At 41.1% G+C, this 21,921-nt stretch overlaps 1 protein-coding gene across 6 annotated transcripts in view; it reads right to left on the bottom strand.

The window, feature by feature from the left end:
* The window catches only part of LOC134531984 (regulating synaptic membrane exocytosis protein 2), a 312,665-nt gene that overhangs the window by 223,390 nt on the left and 67,354 nt on the right, over nt 1-21,921 (bottom strand). For all 6 annotated transcript variants that reach the window (XR_010075102.1, XR_010075103.1, XR_010075105.1 and 3 more), the window contains exon 3: nt 6,367-6,973. Coding sequence is in view for 1 of the 6 variants with exons in the window: in XM_063368090.1 (XP_063224160.1) it covers nt 6,367-6,973 (607 nt within the window). In the remaining 5 variants the exon portion in view is untranslated. The remainder of the gene's footprint in view (nt 1-6,366; nt 6,974-21,921) is intronic.

Here is a 21,921-nt window from a genome sequence, read left to right as displayed (position 1 = left end):
CAAATTAATGTGTTCTCAAGTTGCAAATACACTTACAATACAAAACTTGGACACAAGATTTAACGTCGAATTCTTTAAAAAAAAAATCCCGAGCGTGATAAATAATTAGAGACCCGTGAATTTCGCGGGTTCATTTCATGTTATGCTAAAATTCAAATAATTATACCTTAGTGCTGCTTCTGTCATTGGTTCTCTGTTAATCTGGAGGACTGAGGGCCAATTAGAGACCCTCACTCATATAAATGTCAAATCACAGGCCACCCAGTCGAGACGACTCACAAGTCAACAGCCAATGAACAGTTGGCATTTTCCCGAGTGTGTAGAGGATATTGGAGTCTATCCTGGAGGTCATTGAACCCGCGAAATTCACGGGTCTCTATAAATAATAGATAGAGACCTGTAAAATTCGCGGATTCATTTCGCGATAGGATAGAGTCCAAATACTTTTGACATTATTTTGCTTCAGTGATTGGGCCACAGTTTATCTGAAGGACTCTGGGCCAATGAAAAAATCTTTAACAGAAGAATTAGCGAATCACGATCATTCCAGTCAACAGGTGTTACGAGTCGGTAACCAATCAGCAGATGTAATTTGCACGAGTGCGTAGAGGATCATGGAGTCTATCCTTTAAGGATTTGAAATCGCGAATTTTACAGGTCTCTAATAATAGAAAATTGTGTTTTCAACTACATTAGTGGACTCGAATCACACTTAGTTTCCGCACCTGACGCTAGTATCCGTTGCCGGCGCAGCTACGTCGACTATTGAATCATTTTATAAGCAAACCGAAATTTTAAACTATATAATGAAACGGCTCAGATAAAAAGCGAAACCGAATGGAAAAATTTACCAATACCCGGCTTTGGATCTGATTTTCGACCAGGAATTGTATTAAAATAATGCCCATCTTTGTGTAAGTTCATTGGACAGTTACTACTATAAATGTTCCCTTTGTCTTTGTGAACTTTGGTCGGCGCCATCCACCACAGATTGGCAGCCACGTGGTTGTAACACATTTCCGTTCGTTTACTTCCGTCGCATTAACGAAAGAACTCCCACGGCATGCCGTATACCAAGAGCTTAGAGGTTACACATGAAAACAGTGGTTTCTTACTGAGTCAATATAATATATGTAAAGCGCATACGCAGACAAATTAATTTTCTCCAGGCGTGAATCTTTGAGGCAATAAAAAATACTCAAGCATTATAAAAAAATTACTGGATTTTTTATCGCCCCGTTTAAAGTCAAAATTAAATTTTTTCGTTAAATTATGTTAGATTTATAACTTTTTAAGTTGCATAACTATTATGAAAACTATATACACATAAAGAACATGCTTTTTTTTAATAATTATCTGCTTTAATTTACAATCTGAATCTTTTAGAGGTGACAAATAAGAATTAATTTAATAATAATTAAATATTGCTGTCAAAATCCTCACAAATTAAAGAATATCTAACGACTGGTAAAATTAAATATTTGTTATGAAATGAATGCAAACCATGTTATAAAGTAGCCAGTGGCAGTACCTTGAGACCTAAAAAAAATTATATCCTTTATCTGATTAAATTCTCCATATTTGTATGCCTCAGTATACTTATTAATGAAATTTAACAGCTGACTATGCAAAAAGTAAACAATTTTATTTTATTCTCGTTTTTTTAAATTTAATGCACTCGAAAATTTGTCAAGTATGACATGTTTTAACTTACATATTAGGGACACCTGTATTTCGCGAATACATTTCGTGTCAAGGTATGTCACAAAACACTGTAGCTTTTTCTTAGAGTAATGGCGAATCGTGTGCGTGCAGCAGTACGGTATCCACATTCCCATTGGCCCCGTCAAGTGCGGGAAAACACCTCTCGCCGACCACAGCTAATAACTAGAGACATGCAAAATTCGCGGATTCATTTCGCCATAGGCTAGCATAAAAACAACTATACCTTCGTACCACTTCTGCGATTGGCCCACATTTTATCCGGGGAACTGTGAGCCAATGGGAAACACTAAACCAAGAAAGTGCCGAATTACGGACAGCCTATTTGAGACGTCTCACGCGCCAGTAGCCAATGAAAATGTGTCATTTCCGCGAGTATTTAAAGGACTGTGGAGTCTATCCTAGAGGTCAATGAATCCGCGAATTTTGCATGTCTCTACTAATAACTACAAGAAAAAAACTACGGTGTTTTGCGATGTACCTAGACACGAAATGTATTCGCGAAATACAGGTGTCCCTACATATAAGATAATGAACTGAAACGGAAGGATATTGCTAACCTGGCAAACTTTAGAATAATGTAAAAATAATAATATTTGAATGGCTTTGATAGACTTGCGAGAAAGTAAATTTGAATACGTTTAAAATTTAAATTTCTGAAATAATTTATTCCCAGGCAATTAATCAACCGTTTTTACAATTAAAAAAGGAAGTAAATAAAATTTTCTTAGATTATAAATGGAATTAATGCCTAATCTGAATAATATATACGTCTTGTTTGATGTTGCTAGTCAAAAGTCTGTAGTTTTAACATACTGAATATAAATTCTTACAGAGAGGACATACGCTTGTCCGTATAAAATTTGTAAATTATTTCATGTAGTGTTCATTATGCACCAATTCTAGGTTAAACTTTGACCCATGTTTTAAAAACTAATCTAAAAAATGGAAAGGGGGGAATTATTTTCTTGTATGGATGTGTGTACTATACCAGAGTCAAATTAATAATTCTAGCGCATAAAGAAATTTCATAGAATCATCCCAACATAATTCTTAAATCGAATTGAATTGCGTATCTGTCAAGAAACTTATACTATATTTATCTTAGCAACATAAAATTAAATGATAAACAAATTTATCATACTAACGGATGATCAAGCATAATTAATGCATAACATACATAATTAAGTCACACAAAACCAAAATAATCACATATCATTAATGACAGTTATGCATTTACAACGAACGCTGCGAGAACACATAATTTTGTTTCTATCCTTTTATTTCAAAGCACGTGTAAACATTTTTTCCGCTTATGCATTATACCGTAAGACTTGTACTCAAAATTTTGTTTTATGATGAACCTATAGTGTTCACACGTTGGTGTTGGAGATTTTATTATAATATGTGCAGCCTTTAAAACAAAAGGCATGTGAAAACCATGGATATATTAATCTATGGAGTGGGTGGCTACTCTGTATTTGAAGTCAACATGAAGTCAACTGTTTAGCAGTTGGTCAGAAAAATCATTTGTAGTTGTTTATAAGGTAACAAGCTTTAAATTGTTTAATATCTAGAAAAATAACTCGCGTGATGACTCGAAACAATGCAACAATGTAGTAAATATTACAAAAGAAACATGATATCAACACATTTACAATGAGTTAGGGTTAAACTTCCTTATAATCAAAAGTTGTTTTGCTGTGGATATAATAAAGAGGGGTCAGGGGTCGTTCTCGTATTGACAAGTATTTACATGGCTTAGATAGCACACACCAACTCCCTTACTTTTTACCTCCATGGTGATAACATTATTTTTATTTTTCCACAATATTTACAACTAACTGTCCAAATTACATGAATTGAAACCAATTGTTAAACTACGCTTTGATGTAAGTGATTTCAAATACAATGTTCTATCCTTGAAAATTCTAAGAAACAATGGCTACCCTACGAAGGGTGTAGGGGTGAAATATTAAAATACCCTAACAGGTTTTTACCCATACAGATATTTCATTTTATAAGTAAATCAAAATGTAACTTTGCTTTTCGTTCAAGACAAAGGTGAAACGACTTACATATGATCAACTTCAGCAGTAGAATAACGGAAATAATTCAGAATTAGTATGATGAAATGTGGTTTTTATAATCTAAAATGATTTCGATAAAATGTTCGCATGTAATATTCAAAGATGTGAAAGCTAAAGAGTTGCAATTTTCAGTAATAATAAAACTCCTTAAAATTATACAGCTATGAAGTTATGGGGTCTAAAATGCGTGACGATAAAATATTTTGTGTAAAACCTTAAACATGGTAATCTGTTAGTAGTTACTATACAAACCACTTTCTAGTCGAAATGTTAAGTCTCTGGTCAACTCTTTATATGCATACTTTAAAACGTGAATGCTTCCTTCCATGTAAAATTATAAGGACAAATTCTCAATGAAGTACCAGAAGATGAAACTTTATTGAAAAGTCACAGACTTACAGTTGGATAGAAAGTTGAAAACTGGCATACCGCAAACGAGAGATTAAGTGACGATTGACTTTCAGAGTTTTAGAATGAATTTCGCGAAAACCAACAAAATAAGAGTGAGAGCAGAAAACAGCCATAGTCCGTCAGACTAAAGAAAGTTTAACAATACATTTTTGGAAGTGCTGAAGTAACATATGGGAAGACTGACTGCAGAAATAGCTGAAGGATAAAGTCGCTGTCAGAACTCAGACTGTATAAATAGGTCGCGAGGGGACATTGACTAAGCTGAAGCTTATGGAAAAAATTTGTTTGTGGGATGCAGGATTGGAAAAGTAGTAAGATAAAATTTCAAATTTATGATCAAAGTTCAAGAGATCACGAAATGAGGTCTCAAGAACAACTACCACAAGAAAACAAGCGATACTGATACAAGTAAAATCCAGAGCGAAGCTGAAGAAAATACAATTTTTATATAGCTTTGTAACTGAACAGGGAAACGAACAAAAGTATAAAATTCATGAAAGAAGGTACCACAAAAGGACTGACTGGGAGTTGATAATTTGGTAAAAACATGTCATGCTACAATCTGAGGCCACCACAGTGTACGTTACTAACGGTTGCCAAGACGAGAGCACAAAGGAAAATCACTTCATTAAATGAGCTGTAAGAAAAAGATTGCATAGACCAATTTGCAACGAATCAAATAAACAGAAAAGTACAGCTGGGAATCTGTAATGATGAGCTCCAAAAACCCTGAGAAAACGAGAATTGTCAAGGATTTTGTTGCTAGCCGCTTAAACCAACCAACTAAAGATGAGGCAGGAATAAATAAGAGAAAAACTTGAGTTCGTAAAACTTGTGTGTGTGTGTGTGTGTGTCGCGTGATAACTTTCTATTGAACCTAAATGTAACCTACTTAAAAATTAAAAATTCAGATAAAATGCTATAAATATACATAGACTGGAGAAACAACAGTATCTAGAAACGAAAGTTCTCAGCTAAAAGTTATTTTCTTTGCAATTATATTTTTTATACATTGTTTAAGACAATCGGTGTTACTCATGTTAATTGTCAACATCTTGGTCAAGTGATCATTACTGAAAGCCATTCTTATCATTTTCTTCCAGCCCGCTGTCTAAAACAAACGGAAAATTGCAAAAAATTCTCATCGCCAAAATAAGAATGCGTTGTTCACGCGGAACTATTATATCATTAGAAATATCACACTATCACAACCAAGTACATTCACACCAACTGCAGCACAAACCGTTCTAAACATTTCACTTTTTTTTTCACAAGATGCTTTGGCGTGGAACCACAGTTCACCACTTGGATCCCTAGAGCCACGATTATTTCACCGATTCTCATTGGGCAGGAAAAAATAGTCTCGAAGCCCATAATACACGTTGATTGGACTACAGTTGTGTTTCGACACGCCCTTGACGATCCTGGGTCAAGTTATAATCAAGAAAGAGAAGTGGTCACCCAATCACGTGTGACCTACCGGAATATGTCAAAAGGAAAAAAAAAATTACCTTTGGAAACCAGTTGCCAGGAAATATAGTTTGTTACACTACAAGAAAGATATTGTAACTTTGTACAGAACATGGAAAAGAATTTTACTGATTTTTTTTTTGGTTGTGTTATGCTTATGAACGTGCGCAATGAATACAGGGTACTCGCAGGGCCGGCGCGACCATACAGGCGAACCAGGCAACCGCCCAGGGCGCCAAGTAGCTGGGGGCGGCGCAGCACGACACACAACAGCTGATATAATATGTTTAACGATTATTGAAACTAGATGAAAATGGAATTTTTGTAACAGTTCGGAATGTTTATATTGACATATAAGTAATTATTTAAAGTCCACGGTGACCTTTTTATCATTTGTAGTAAGTAAAAAAAGTAAAAAAAAACACACAAGCCTGCTTACATTTGATTGTTGACAAAATCTTAGGCTTACGTGATGTATTTTGAGGCAAGGAAAAAAAATTTTTTGGGGGTTTCCGGCAAGGGAAAGAGGTTTTTCGCCTAGGGCGGCAATTTACCTTGCACCGGCCCTGGGTACTCGGACAGCACAGAGTCTAGCTGGGAGATAATCGTGGCCCCGTGGGGGGGGGGGGGGGGGCGCGGGAGGAGAGGCCAAGAAAGGGCTGGTGGCACTCACCCTTCTCGCTGTCGGGCTCCTCGCAGCTGGTGCACTCGGGCGTGGACCGCAGCTCGTCGTCGGAGCTGGAGAAGGACTGCTGCTGGTGCTGGTGCCTGGCGGGTACCAGCTGCTGCTGCTGCTGCTGCGGGGCGGGCGGAGGCGCGTGCTTCTTGGCCGAGCCCGCCCGCTTGTGCTTCTTGCCGCTGGCCCCCGCCTCGGAGGCCGGCAGGTCGCGGTACTGCAGCTGCTGCTGCTGCGAGCGCATGAGGCCCTCGATCTCGCGGCGGTAGTAGCGCGGGTCGTCGGGCGGACCGGGCTCCTGCTGCGAGTACTGGCGCCGCAGCGCGCTGCCCGAGCGCTGCAAGGGCTGGTTCTCCTTCTCGGCGGCAGAGTGCGCGCGCTCCAGCTTGGGCCTCTTGTCGCAGGGCGCCGCCGACGAGGCCTGCTGCTGCAGCGGCAGCGGAGACGGCGCCGCGCCCACCAGGTCCTCGGGCTGCTGGTGCAGGTCGGCCTGGATGCGGCGCATGATGGCGTCTCCGCCCGGGGACATGCCCTTGTTGATCCACTGGCCCGTCTTGCTGAGCAGCTCCTGCTTCTTGCGGCACAGGATGCACACCCAGATCACCTGCGACCAGAGGGCGCCCCCTGTCACAACCTGCTCCCCCGACACTTCAGCACTTCCAACAACAGTTAACACTAGGTACACCTGTATTTCGCGAATACACTTCGTGTCAAGGTATCTCACTGAATACTGTAGCCTTTTTCTCCTGTGGTTTATCGGCTGAGGTAGGTGAGAGGTGTCGTCCCGCTCTTGACGGGGCCAAATGAGAATGTGGTCACCGTACTGCTTGCACCCTCACAATTCGCCACGACTCTCAGAAAAAGCTACAGTGCTTTGTGATATACCTTGAAATGAAATGAAATCGCGAAATAAAGGTGTCCGTAGTTAACACTAGTATTTTAGTTTTACAGAGTACTGCTGCATTTCATCAAGAAACATTTCTTAATATTCAATATTCTCTTTTTCATGAGACACACGCCATCTTAGTTTCAGCCATATTTGTAATCGTTCAATTTCTGATTGACCATAGAAACTAATTAATGGAATGCTTTGTTATTAATAATGAGTCTAGGGGCAGGCATTTTTCGCAAATAAATATGAACGCCTATTAGACTGCAATAAGTAGAGACCTGCAAAATTCGCGAATTCATTGACCTCTAGGATAGACTCCACAGTCCTTTAAATACTCGCGGAAATGACACCTGTTCATTGGCTACTGACGCGTGAGACGTCTCAACTAGGCTGTCCCGTAATTTGGCACTTTCTTGGTTTAGTGTTTCCCATTGGCTCACAGTTCCCCGGATAAAATGTGGGCCAATCGCATAAGTGGTACGAAGGTATAGTTGTTTTGATGCTAGCCTATCGCAAAATGAATCCGCGAATTTTGCATGTCTCTAGAAATAAGGTATAAGCGCACCAGCGGTTTCTTCCTTGTGATTGGCGGCCGTCTGCGAGCGAATTCGTCTTATTTGACCGAAGCCACTCAGAACGTGTTTGCTTCCGTAATCAATTACTAGAGACCGGAAAAATTCGCGAGTTCATTTCGCGATAGGCTAAAATACAAATAGTTATAACTCAGTGCTGCCTCTGCTATTGGCTCACAACTCACCTGGATGACGCTGGGCCAATGAGAAACACCCAACTAAAGCTTTATCGAATCACAGGCTGGCTACGTTGGGACGTCTCACAAGACAGCAGCCAATGAGTGGGTGACATTTGACCGAGTGTATGTAGAAATATGGAGTTCATCCTGGAGGTCATTGAACCCGCGAATTTTTCCTGTCCCTATCAATTACTGTGATTGGTGTTGTAACATTAGACATGTACCTGAGAGAAAGACACCCGTTCACGAAACACAGACGATGCTACAGTATTTTAATTTTTAGCTAATCGAGGGATCTTTTCGCGAAATATGCATGCCCCTAATAATGACCGACTGCTCTACATAGTTTATGCTGTAAATAATTAGAACTGATATTTTTTTTTTATTTCATAATGTACCCATACGACTGTACCTATACTGTTATGTCACTGCCTCGCCCTTGTTTATACCACCCTCTCTTCCTACTGGAGTTTCGAGGGGAATCAATGACTTTTGGACAGAGGCTCGACATTGAAAATTTTTTTTTCGGATTTCAATTACATTAATAATTACATGGGCCCGATTCGTCACCGTCTAGTACTGCCTAGCTCATGTTCTCAAAATAACCTAAGGCACCTGGCTATCACGATCGTTTGTAAGTCATTCTTACACCTTCGCTGTTCTTCTGTCGCGGTCGCGGCTGGAGGTGGCGGCGATAGACACCCGGGCTCCGTCGTCTCGGCCTCCAAAATACAACCCCCCCCCCCCCTTTTTTTGGTGGGGGGGCGTGGCTGCGGTGTTTGAAAACTTGGTTTCGCGGCTAGGTGGACAAATATCGTTTAACCCCCCCCCCCCCCCACGCACCTTCATTTTACGCACCGGGAAGCCGGCCTCACGACTAGGAGCTGTCCCACTGTCTCCTGTGATGACGCCTGTGTCGCGAGCGAGGCCTGCGTGCGTGACGTAACACCCTGTCCTCAGCCCCGAGGTGTCGACCCTCCCTGTCTGGGCGGCGCGGGTCGAGGGGACGAGCGACAAGAACACTGGCTCTTTCAGCACGTCGCGATGACGCAGTCGCGAACCCGGGTCCCCTGCAGACGTCTCCGCGCCCGGCCGAGCTACCCACATCCTCTTCCTGCCCCCCCCCCCCCCTCGGTCCTTTCGCTGTCTTTACGTTCAACGTGGGTGTGATAGCTAGGGACCGGAAAAATTCGCGGGTCCAACGACCTCTAGGATGAACTCCATAGTTCTACGTACACTCGGTCAAATGTCACCCACCCATTGGCTGTGCTGTCTTGTGAGACGTCCCAGCGTAGCAGCTTGTGATTCGATAAAGCTTTGGTCGTGTGTTTCTCATTGGCCCAGAGTCATCTAGGTGAGTTGTGAGCCAATGACAGATGTGTTTTAGCCTATCGCGAAATGAACTCGCGAATTATTCCGGTCTCTAGTGATAGCCGAGGACCTACTCCGCCAGTACAACACTGCTAGTCCTTTCTTAATATCGGCCAAAAAAATTTTTTTTGTCCGACAATTTGAATTCGAACCTGCTGTGATTGACAGTTTATTTCCTGAAGAGTTCATCTAGAAGACGTTGTTCATGGAATAACTGTTACACGTACATATATTCTGACGATTACAATTATTCACGTTATCCGGGTGATGACACCACGAGTGACGGGTGCAAAACATAAGCATAAAACACGGAATTATTACTTTAAGAAAGGCCCAGCCTCGTAAATAACGTTCAAAGAAAGTCTGGAGATAAAAATTTACGACCTAACGACGAATGCCAAGAGAGAGGTAGAGAAATGAATTTACAGGAAAATACGTTAGTTAATAGTAACGATAATAGAATGAAATAACCGTTTGAACGCTTGAAACCGAGCGATAAACAGAATGTTAATTGCTCCCCTCATAACCCTTTCCCATCGATCCTACAATTTTCCCAAATTGTGTGTGTGTGTGTGAGCAGATGGCATCGCTTCTTCTCAGTAGCGCAAGTGAAACCTCGTGAAGGTACTGGGCCACGTCTAAGATAATTGATTTTTATCTAGTACACTGTGAAATATTCTTGTAGGATTACATATATTAAAAATTTTGAACATTTACATGAAAAAAACCGTGTCACTACAAAATAGTGTTCGCAGTAATGCTGCGTTCAGATTCTGGAATTTATGGTTTTGCTGTTCCGGTTAAAGTTACTTGTAAACCGTTCCCTGAATAGCTACCCAGTATTTACTGCGCACATTATTATGCGTGATATAACAAAATAAAGTCAAACTTTTTAATATTCTATTATCTTTTACATGGTTTAAAAAATTATGCTTGAATGAAACAACAATTAAAATATAAAATTTTGCGACAATTTTCGTAATAAGCGTCCAGTGTTATCTCGAAAAACGTAATTAAAATATGCAAAAATAACCATATCCGTGTGTTTTTCAAAGTTACAATATCTTTCTTGTAATATTCAAATCTACTCCTGGGCAACTGGCTTCCAAAGAAATCTTTTGTAAAAGTACAGAATTTTTTTTTTCTTTGTACGAACATCAGACGCGTCTGAATAACTGAGATAACCTTCCTCACAGAAACACCTGAGTAGTGAAGAACTGAATGGGAGAGAGACTCTAATGAAGTCCATCTTTTCCACTCGAGGAATTTACTTTGGGACCCCATTAAACAATTGTCCCTTCCCTCCTACCAGCTGACCCCCCCCCCCCTTTTTTTCCCAAACAAAGGACTGCTTTTCAGCTTCGTGACGATTTGAATGCTCGCCCGGCTTGAAATTCCCGAAGTGAACATTCTGCCGTCGTTCTTGGACAACTGATTCGCCACCACCAGGGATACGGAAATAACACTACATTTTTTTGGTCACAATCTAGAATGCAAACTTGCATATTCTTGCATTGTGTTCATGATTGGACCGCAGTTATTTGTACACGCCCCTCTACGAACGTAATAAGTAGGGACCGGAAAAATTCAATGACCTCAAGGATAGCCTCCATTATCCTCTGCATTTCTCAAGTAAACACGCGTGTTCATTGGGTACTAAATTGTGAGGCGTCTCCACTGGGTAGCTTGTGATTCGACGCTTCTTTGGTCGATAGTCTCTCATTGGCCCAGAGAGCTCCAGTTAAACTGCGAGCCAATAGTTATAACAGCAGAATTGTACACATGTTTGAATTTCAGCCTATCACGAAATGAATCCGCGAATTTTTCCGGTCTCTAGTAATATGGTTCTCACTAAGGCCGGTATTCCAAGACACAAAAATAAGGGCTAAGGTGTTGAATATGTTACAGCTGTACAATAACTGTATTTATAGTGCGTGATAGAACACAGCAGTCCATTATTTTTAGGACACGGATTTTGTGATCTTGTCTGTTACCGATCTGTTGCCTATATTCCGCGCATGCGCAGAGCTCACTTTTTTCGCTGGTGTCATCCAGATGGCGGACACGCGTCTTGCGCTGTTAACTCGTATAAAGGTATTTTTCGCGAAAAGATCTGAACACTTATTAGACTGCAACAAGATAAACTCGCACCAGAGGTTTCTTCCTTGTTATTGGCGGCCGTCTGTGAGAGAAGTCGTTGCCTTGTTTGACCGAGCCACTCAGGACGCGTTTGCTTCCGCACTGAATTGCTGTGATTGGTGTTGTAACAATCGATATGTGCCTGGAAAAAACTCACCCAATTACGAAACACAGACGGTGCTACAGTGGTTCAACTTTCATCTAGTCTCGAAATCATTTTCACGAAATCTGCATGCCCATATATATAATATATTTCGTGAATATCGGGGAACGTACCAAGAATGTTAGTGTTTCATATGTGGCTTTATTTTAGCGGAACCATCATAGAATACACAGAGCACATTTATTGGTCATAATAAGAGATAATAGCAAATTAAAAAGTCCTTAATGATATCATAAAGGCCGTTCTATATTTTCGCAACGGTGCTGCTTACTCTAGTATTTTTTTGCTGTGTCAATTATATCATTGGTTGCAAAAACGTCCGCCATAATGCGTTGGAACCAGTTTCTAGGACTTGGGGCGACTTCAGTCAAAATTAACATTTTAATTCATGCATACATGTTTGCAGCTGTATAAAAAGGACATCGCTGTAGAGTTTGTCCTTGCAAACCGCAAAGGATAGAAAATTAAGGTGGTTTTTTTTTAATTTAATATTTTTCTTCAAATCTTTTTATTCGACTATCGGGTCATTCGAATACTAATGATCTGATGTCGCGCAGTGCACAGTTTATTAGAAATGTTTGCCATTCGTTTCCCTTACTGGGATTCGGTTTGGACAAGTTCTGGAGTACGGTTCGCGAGTTAATGTTACGGGTGTATCCCAATAAGGCAGTGCTTATTCGCTACCTAACGCCAACGCGTTGGAATACCTCCCAAGGACATCAGCTGACGTTAAATAAAAAAAAAATGATAAAGCAAACATTAAGGGTTGGAAAATGTTATCTTGACGACACGACTAATTTGCGAAATTTCCGTGTTTCGAGCCCCTTGCCCCACCCACCCCCCTTCAAGGCCACTACCGTCATCGTGAAAGACCAACAACCCCCTTCTTCTTCCGACGCGAAGCAACGAGCGGCGTCCTCCGGGCAGGTGCCGGATTGATTCCGGCGCATTCCGCTGGGCTCGAATGGCGCCACCGACCTGTCCTTCCCAGAGATTAGAGAAAGTTACAGATGGGGCATTAGCTCTGAGCACTGTGGCCAGTTTGTTCACGTAAGAAGATGGCGGCCATTTGTTTATATAGTATGTAGAAATTTAGTTTTCTACATACTCTTGTACACAATCGTTTTTCTCGAGTCAACAGTCTTTATTTGTTTAAATATGCATGCACTTTTTCCACCACCATACACACATCACTTATAAGTAGAGACCTGCAAAATTCGCGGATTCAATGACCTCCAGGATAGACTCTACTACACTTTACACACTCGGGCAAATGCCAACTGTTCATTGGCTGTTGACTTGTGAGTCGTCTCGACCGAGTGACTGTGATTCGACACTTCTTTCAGCGAGGGTCTCTAATTGGCACTCATTACTCCAGATTAACAGTGAAACAGTGGTAGAAGCGGCGCTAAGGTATAATTATTTGAATTGTAGCATATCACAAAATGAATCCGCGAACTATGCAGGTCTCTACTTATGAGAAAATGCGATTTTCTTCATTGCACGATATGGCGGCGACCTGCTTCCCGCCTTACGTCCCTGTTTTCAGCAGAGATATCTGCAATCTGTGTTTATGCTCCATCTGTAACTTTCTCTAATCCCTGGTCCTTCCTCACCCTCGCCCCGCCCCCGCCCCGGTCACGTGAGCGAGCCCCCCCCCCCCCCCCCCCCCAGCAAGAGAGGACAATGCGAGGCGCCACGCGTGGATCGTGAGGGAAGATCGTCATGCTCCATCCTGACTGCGACGGCGGATCGAGGGAGTGTGAGCGTGGAAGTGACACTTCTCGCTTGTCCAGATATACATACAGCCCGACGTGCGACTCACTCACTGACTCGCTCACCTATAATTAGTAGAGACCTGCAAAATTCGCGGGTTCAACGACCTGCAGGATGAACTCCATAGTTCTACGCACACTCGGTCAAATGCCACCCACTCATTGGCTGCTGTCTTGTTGAGAGACGTCCCAACGTAGCAGCCTGTGATTCGACACAGCTTTGGTTGGGCGTTTCTCATTGGCCCAGAGTCATCCAGGTGAGTTGTGAGCCAATAACAGAGGCTGCATTGAGGTATAACTATTTGTATTTTAGCCTATCGCGAAATGAACTCACGAATTATTCCGGTCCCTACCTATAATCAATTCTCATCCACTTCCACTGGCGCTAGAAAGCAGAAATTTTGGCAGTAGGTAGATTTAAAAAATTTTAATTTTGAACCCACAAAAAAAATTAAAAACAGTAAAAAAAATCTACCAATTCAAGCCATAGTAGTATTTTTATTATTAGAATCGTCATGGCAACACGATCGGACCGATGTTTGTTTATTTTGTCATAAATACAATAACACGGCAACACAGGAAACAGAACACTGACTTTATCAAGCAACATTTCCGCAACGTTTTCGCGGAGCAATGTAGCAATGGCGATGTTAAAAAAAGTGACTTCAACTACGTCACATTTCTGGCGATTCCTGAATCCATGATTAGACACAAAAACTTCTCAGCACGCCCAAATATTTACCTTGGAGGCCCGAACAGTTCCAAAGTTTGCAGAAGTTCCCCACCATCTCGGAAAAGACGTCGAGGTCATATTTCATAGACTTTAGTGACGTAGAAATTAAATAACTTTCAGTCTATATAAAAATACTTTAAAATAGTGTGCATAGTTGGTTAGGTTAGCTACTGAAAATACTGTGAGATGTTGTAAACGTTTAGGTTAGGATAGGTAAGCTACATTAAAAAAGCTATAAAATAAAAAGACATTTCATTACATTAAATTAACTACATTTTAAGTTGGCAATTTCTGTCCTCAGCAGTAGAGTTTTGGGGAGCTGTCCCTAACGAGCGTAAGCGAGTGTGTGTGTGAATATATATGTATATATTATATATACACATAAATTCACAATTGGATGTTGGTATGTATGCATGACGTTGGTAAACTCCGACACCGTTCGACCGATCGTCGCGAAAATTGGCATACATAGATATTTGAACACGGAGAATATACTCTCGGTAGCCATTTATCAATAAATCACCACTAGATAGAGCAGCGGATCAATTTTTATTCCGTTCAACCGATCGCCATAACAATTGGTATATAGTGAAGTTTACTGCTCTCGATCCTTAACAACAACAAATAGTGCTCGTGACTGTGATTGATAAGTAATTTGTGAGTGACTTTAAAATTGAATATAATCACCGTCTGACATTCTGGACATCCATTTGAATAACCATTATTCTGTTGTTTATAAACAAATTACATTTGTGTCGACTATACCTTTGGACGTCTCACTTGACAATAAACATTAATGCAACGCAAAAATTCGAACATTGGAAGACGAACCATAAATGCGGGGCACCTGTCATCCAGTAGAGTCGCTGAAATATCTGACGCGCCAGAGGCACTCCGGGAAACTAACCAATCAGAGCCTCTACTTCAATTATTAATTATGAAATGTACATAATTTATCAATTTATACCTATAAAATTAATAGAATCTTATCAATATTAGTAAAATTTCATTTGGCCCTTTTTTTTACTAAAAAGCTTTATTGATTCTAGGTTAGAGACCGGAAAAATTCGCGGTTTCATTTCGTGATATACTAAAATTTAAATAATTATACCGTTGTGCTGTTTCTGCTATTGGTTCACTGTTAATATGTAGGACTCTTGGCCAATTAGAGACAATCAATCAAAGAAGTATCCAATCACAAGTTACCCAATTGAGAAGCCTCAAAATTCAGTACTCAATGAACGAGCGCCGTTTTCCCAAGTAGGCAGAGGATCGTGTAATCTATCCTGGAGGTCATTGAACTCGCGAATTTTTCCAGTCTCTAATTCTAGGTTACATACAAACCAATAATTTTATAAATACAGATTTAAGTAAATAAATACTGGCAGGATAACGTCTATCGGGTTCTGCCAGTTAGTTATAGATAGAAATAAATTATCAGTATTTTTTTATTGAAAAAGATATAATAATTGAGAATAGTAAGGATGCGGGTATGATCTCAAATAAAAAAATGAAATAACAAAAAAACATACTCCAATTGAACGTTAATTACACTTATAAAGTCTATCCCACAAGTCTATCAGTCCTTTTGACATTTCCAATCACATTGTTCCAAGGTATGCCAAAAGTTAAACTACGCTTATAAAGCTAACCTCTTAATTCCATACGTATTTGTTTACATTTTCAATCACACTATTAACATAAAAATGAATTATACGTATTAAGTTAATTGCACAAATCACTAACTCTTTACCACACGAATAAATAAATTGTGGATACTTTAAATAAAAAAATCATTCGCTGTTACGAAAACTGAGGAGTAAAAAACACATGCAGCGTTACGAGAATTCCGTAGCATCACTTCTGCGTCATTTCTACCTCTCCTCTGCCGTCTCATCATCTACCGGTTACCCCACCACGTACCTAACTATTCCCCTCGTGTGACCGGGATTTCCGTAACGCTCGAAAACTGTATCAGTAAGCATTGAAGTTTTACTTTTAAAAAAAATTTATTTCTGCCGTTTTTCGAATTTATGCCGTTTCTAATGACATCCAGGATATACTCCGCAGTCTTCTATATACTCAGCCAGATTTCACTTGTCCACTGGTTGTTGTCTTGTGAGACGTCTTAACCAGGTAGTCTGTGATTTGGCTATTCTTTAGTTGAAGGTTTACGATTGGCCAAGAGTAAATTCCTATGAGAGACCTGCAAAATTCGTGGATCCATTTCGCGATAGGATGGATTCCAAATACTTTTGAAATTATTTTGCTTCAGTGATTGGGCCACAATTTATCTGAAGGACTCTGGGCCAATGAAAAATATTTAACAGAAGAATTAGCGAATCACGATCATTCCAATCAACAGGTGTAACGAGTCGGTAACCAATCAGCAGATGTAATTTGCACGAGTGCATAGAGGATCATGGAGTCTATCCTTTAGGGATTTGAAATCGAGAATTTTACAGGTCTCTACCTATAAGTTGTGTTCCAATAGTGATATAAGCTTAGAAATTTACATCTTTGAATTTTATCCTATAGCTAGAGACCTGCAAAATTCGCGGTTTTATGGCTTTCAGGATAGACTGCACATACCCCTGTATACTCGGGCAAATAACGCAAGTTCATTGGCTGCCGACTTGTAAGTCGTCTCAGCTGGTTTGTCTGTGATTCGATCCTTCTTTGGTTGAGGGTTTATAACTGGTTGAGATTCGTCCAGATGAACAGTAAGCCAATAGCAAAATTATCTAAGAGGTATATGTGTTTGAATTCTAGCCTATCACCGAATGAATCCGCGAATTTTGCAGGTGTCTACCTATAGCGAAAGGAACCCGCAAAATTTCCCAATACCTATTTACGCCTCACCATTTCGGCTTTCGGCTGACAGCCATGGCTGGAAAGGGGAGAGGGAAAAGTTAACCTGAGCATCGATCTGACGAGGCTGGATATTTTGGGTCGCAAAGGGGACTCTGGGAAGGGGATTTAATGATTTGTTAACATGGCGGCGACGACGACATGACAGTATCCTAGTACTCTGTAGAGCAATACCGTACATCTCAAATATCTGACACTTGCTGTTGCACCAGTTGAATAGCGAGCTGGAGATAAGTCCAGCATGTCCAATACCAGCATCGTATTCGAGAGCCGCGATTATCAGGGACCGGAAAAATTTTTTTGCTGTTTCGATGACCTTCAAGTCAGACCACACAGTCCTTTTAAATACTCGGGCAAAAGCACCAGTTCATTGGCTGCTGACTTGTAAGTCGTCTCAACTGGTTTGCCTGTGATTCGGTGCTTCTTCGGTTGAGGGTTTCTCATTGGCTCCAGAGTCGTGCAGGCGAACATAGAGCTAATAGCTAAAGCAGCTTAAAGGTATATGTATTTGAAATTTAGCCTATCGATAAATGAATTCGCGAATTTTTTCTGGTCTCTAACGATTATTTAGCGGATTCAATGGGTATAAAAGTAGACTTGAAACACACATGCACCTTCTTCAAGTATATGATTGGTCAACAATTCTCTTGGCACGCCCTTGACGAGCCATTTATAAACAAGGAGGAGAAGTGGTTAGCCCGTCACGCTTAGACTACCAATGGATGTGACCTTGTATCGACCGATGTATGTTCGAACAAGACTTTATTATATACTGGATGAGTCTGAATTCCACCAACAAACTTCATCTGCCAGTTCACCACACCCACGTAAGTTGGAAACCTAAACGAATTTTGCTATTAAAGTGCTTTCAAAGACTGGTATACGTCTCTGAAGTCGGAGCTGAACAACATTGTTTATGGTAAGAAGTAAATAAAATATTTGAAATCGAACAAACAACGTTTGGATTATGTTTAACTGGATGAAGTCTACACAAAAGGAAAAAAAACTTTCTATACTTATACAAAATATTCCTTTGGGAAACTGTTGCCAATATATAGGGACACCTGTATTTCGCGAATACATTTCGTGTCAAGGTATTTCACAAAATACTGTAGCTTTTCTCCTGTGGTTATTGGCTGAGGTCGGTGAGAGGTGTCGTCCCGCTCTTGACGGGGCCAATGAGAATGTGGTCACCGTACTGCTTCACCCTCACAATTTGCCATGACTATGGGCAGGAAATTTTCGCGAAAAAATCTGAACGCCTACTAGACTGCAACAAGATATGCCCACACTAGCGGTTTCTTCCTTGTGATTGGCGGCCGTCTGCGAGAGAAGTCGTTGCCTTGTTTGCACGAGCCACTAAGGACGAGTTTGCTTCCACACTGAATTAGTTTGATTGGTTGTTGTAACAATCGACATGCACCTCAAAGTAACTCACCCAATCACGAAACACAGACGATGCTACAGTGTTTTAACTTCTAGCTACTCTCGGGATCTTTTCGCGAAATTTGCATGGCCCTAGCCATGACTAGAGACCCGTGAATTTCGCGGGTTCAATGACATCCAGGATAGACTCCAATATCCTCTACACACTCGGGCAAATGCCAACTGTTCATTGGCTGTTGACTTGTGAGTCGTCTCGACTGGGTGGCCTGTGATTTGACATTTATATGAGTGAGGGACTCTAATTGGCCCTCAGTCCTCCAGATTAACAGAGAACCAATGACAGAAGCAGCACTAAGGTATAATTATTTGAATTTTAGCATAACACGAAATGAACCCGCGAAATTCACGGGTCTCTAGCCATGACTCTTAGAAAAAGCTACAGTGTTTTGTGAAATACCTTGACATGAAATAAAATCGCGAAATACAGGTGTCTCTACCAATATATAGTTTCTAATACAAGAAAGATATAGATTTGTACAACACATGGATATGGTTATTATTTGCATTTATGAAATACTTTTTTTTTTCGAGATAATACTGAGTATTTCCTACGTAAATTATGACTAGGGATAATGATTTATCGCTCGTTATACCATAGTTTATTGTAATGTAATATTGTGCTCATTTTTAAGAAGATTGCTTGGGCTGCTTTTTAAATTATTTTTCTCTTGGGCTTTTAATGTTAATATCAGCTTACTCCATCATCTTAACTGAGACATATTTTAAGATCAATTGTTCCACAATTTTGTAATGTTTGTCAAAGCTCTACCGGTTTTATATATTGTGTACTCTGTTATAATGTTCGAGCATCAATTGCTAGTAACAAAAGGGTGCTGGTTATCAACCACTTGCTTTTCAATGAAGTTCGTTATGCTCCTGATCCAGGATGTAACATGTGTTTGTAAACGTCGTTGCGTAGAACCTTAACCTTTCCGGATTATCTTTAGGGGCAGGCATTTTTCGCGAATAAATCTGAACGACTATTAGACTGCAAAAAAGATGTACCCGCACCAGAGGTTTCTTCCTTGTGATTGGCGTCCATTTGCGAGAGGAGTCGTTGCCTTTTTTTACCGAGCCACTCAGGACGCGTTTGCTTCCGCACTGAATTTCTGTGTCTGGTGCTGTGACATTGGACATGCGCCTGGAATAAACTCACCCGATCACGAAACACAGACGATGCTACAGTGATAACTAGTCTCGGAATCTTTTAGCGAAATATGCATGGTCCTAATTATGTTCTGTACTAATCCCCACTTTCTGGACTACCCCCTCCTCCATGCCATGCCCGGTCCGCGTGCCGACACGGGAGCGCTGTTCTTCGTCCGGGTGCAAGGCGATGATGGTCTCGGGAGAAATTTGCGCGCTCGACTGGAAACGGAGAAGATTGCGAGGGGGGTTGGGGTTGTCTGCTTCCGGCACCACCCCTCCCCCGCCCTGCCTCGCCGAGGGGGGGGAGCACGTCGCAGAACCCCCCCCCCCCTACCACAACGAGCAAGTCAACCCTTGCAGAGCGCAGACTCGGTGAAGAGAGCTGAACACGCCGCGAAAGTTTGCATGTCGCAGTGTTCTGTCCCGTGTGTCACGTGTCTTTATGTCTGTGTCTCGCGCGCAGCCGGAGGTACGGGAATACCGCGGACCACCCTGCTCTTGCTGCGTGCTGATGATTAGGGTCATGCAGATTTCGGGGAAAAGATCCCGAGACTAGCCTAAAAGTCAAAACACTGTAGCATAGTCTGTGTTTCGTGATTGGGTGAGTTTCTTTCACATACATGTCTACTGTTCCAAAACTAGAGACCCGTGAATTTCACGGGTTCATTTCGTGTTATGCTAAAATTCAAATAATTACACCTTATTGTTGCTTCTGTCATTGGTTCACTGTTAATCTGGAGGACTGAGGGTCAATTAGAGACCCTCACTCATAGAAGTGTCGAATCACAGGCCACCCAGTCGAGACGACTCACAAGTCAGCAGCCAATGAACTGTTGGCATTTGCCCGAGTGTGTAGAGGTTATTGGAGTCTATCCTGGAGGTCATTGAACCCGCGAATTTAACGGGCCTCTATCCATCACCAAACACAGTGATTCAGTGTGGAAGCAAACGCGTCTTGAGTGGCTCGGTCAGATAAGGCCACGACTTCTCTCGCAGACGGCCGCCAATCATAATGAATAAACCGTATACCGTGTTGCATACTAATAGGCATTCAGATTTATTTGCGAAAAATGAGTGCCCCTACTGATGATTCGAACGCAGTTATATGAACACGCTGTTCTACGACCGTGAGCCAGCGATGCTCAGCTAGAAGAAGAAAATTAAAACGAATCAGGTAGTGCCAAATAACAAAAATGAAATGGTTCTTGCCCTAGAAATGGACCAAAGTAAATAGAAGCAAACGTTGGAAAATCGAACATAAGGCTTTGAATTTCAGCCTAACGTCAGAAAAATTTCGTTAAAAGTTAGTAGACCAACGATTATTTCACGGATACATTGGGTAGCAAAGTAGTATCGAAGCACATACACGGTTAATCCACGTTGGTGATTGGACTGGTTGTAAACAAGGAGGAGATATGGTTACCCAATCACGTTTGATACGCCAAAGAATGTAACGTTGTTATCGACCTATGAACACATAAAAAAAAAAGCCTTCTCGCTTATAAACGAGTTGAGTCTAGACAGGAGTGAAATTAATTCGCTAAATAATTGTTGCTTTGGTAACCTATATTTAGAGACTGGAAAAATTCGCGCTTTCGATGACCACTAGGATAGACTCCACAACCATCTACATACTCAGGCAAATGCCACTTGCTCATTGGCTATTGACTGTGACACTTGTCAACTGGGACGCTTGCGATTCGATACTTTTTTGGTTGAAGGTTTCCCATTGGGTAAATGTCCTTCAGATAAACTGTAAGCCAATCACAGAAGCAATATTAATGTGCAGTTGTTTGGATTCTAGCATATTGTGAAATGAATCCGCGAATTTTTCCGGTCTCTACCTATATTGTTTCAAACTTGACAGTTGCCAATAGAAGTACCAGTGGCACCCAATACCTAACTGCCGCTTGCTAGCATCACATGGAGTGATTTACGGGCACTTGTGGGAGAAGACATCTACAACTGGTACTTCTTCTGAAGTGTATAGGATTCTAAAGACTATAGACCACTCATTTTAATAGGTAGAGACCTGTAAAATTCGCGGATTCATTTCGCGATAGGATAGAGTCCAAATAATTTTGACATTATTTTGCTTCAGTGATTGGGCCACAGTTTATCTGAAGGACTCTGGTCCAATGAATAATCTTTAACAGAAGAATTAGCCAATTACGATCATTCCAGTCAACAGGTGTTACGAGTCGGTAACCAATCAGCAGATGTAATTTGCACGAGTGCATAGAGGATCATGGAGTCTATCCT

Source organism: Bacillus rossius, chromosome 5 (assembly GCF_032445375.1).
Source record: "Bacillus rossius redtenbacheri isolate Brsri chromosome 5, Brsri_v3, whole genome shotgun sequence".
Taxonomy (NCBI): Eukaryota; Metazoa; Arthropoda; class Insecta; order Phasmatodea; family Bacillidae; genus Bacillus; species Bacillus rossius.
The sequence above is the reverse complement of the archived record's forward strand: the minus strand, read 5'-3'. Positions and strand labels throughout refer to the sequence as shown.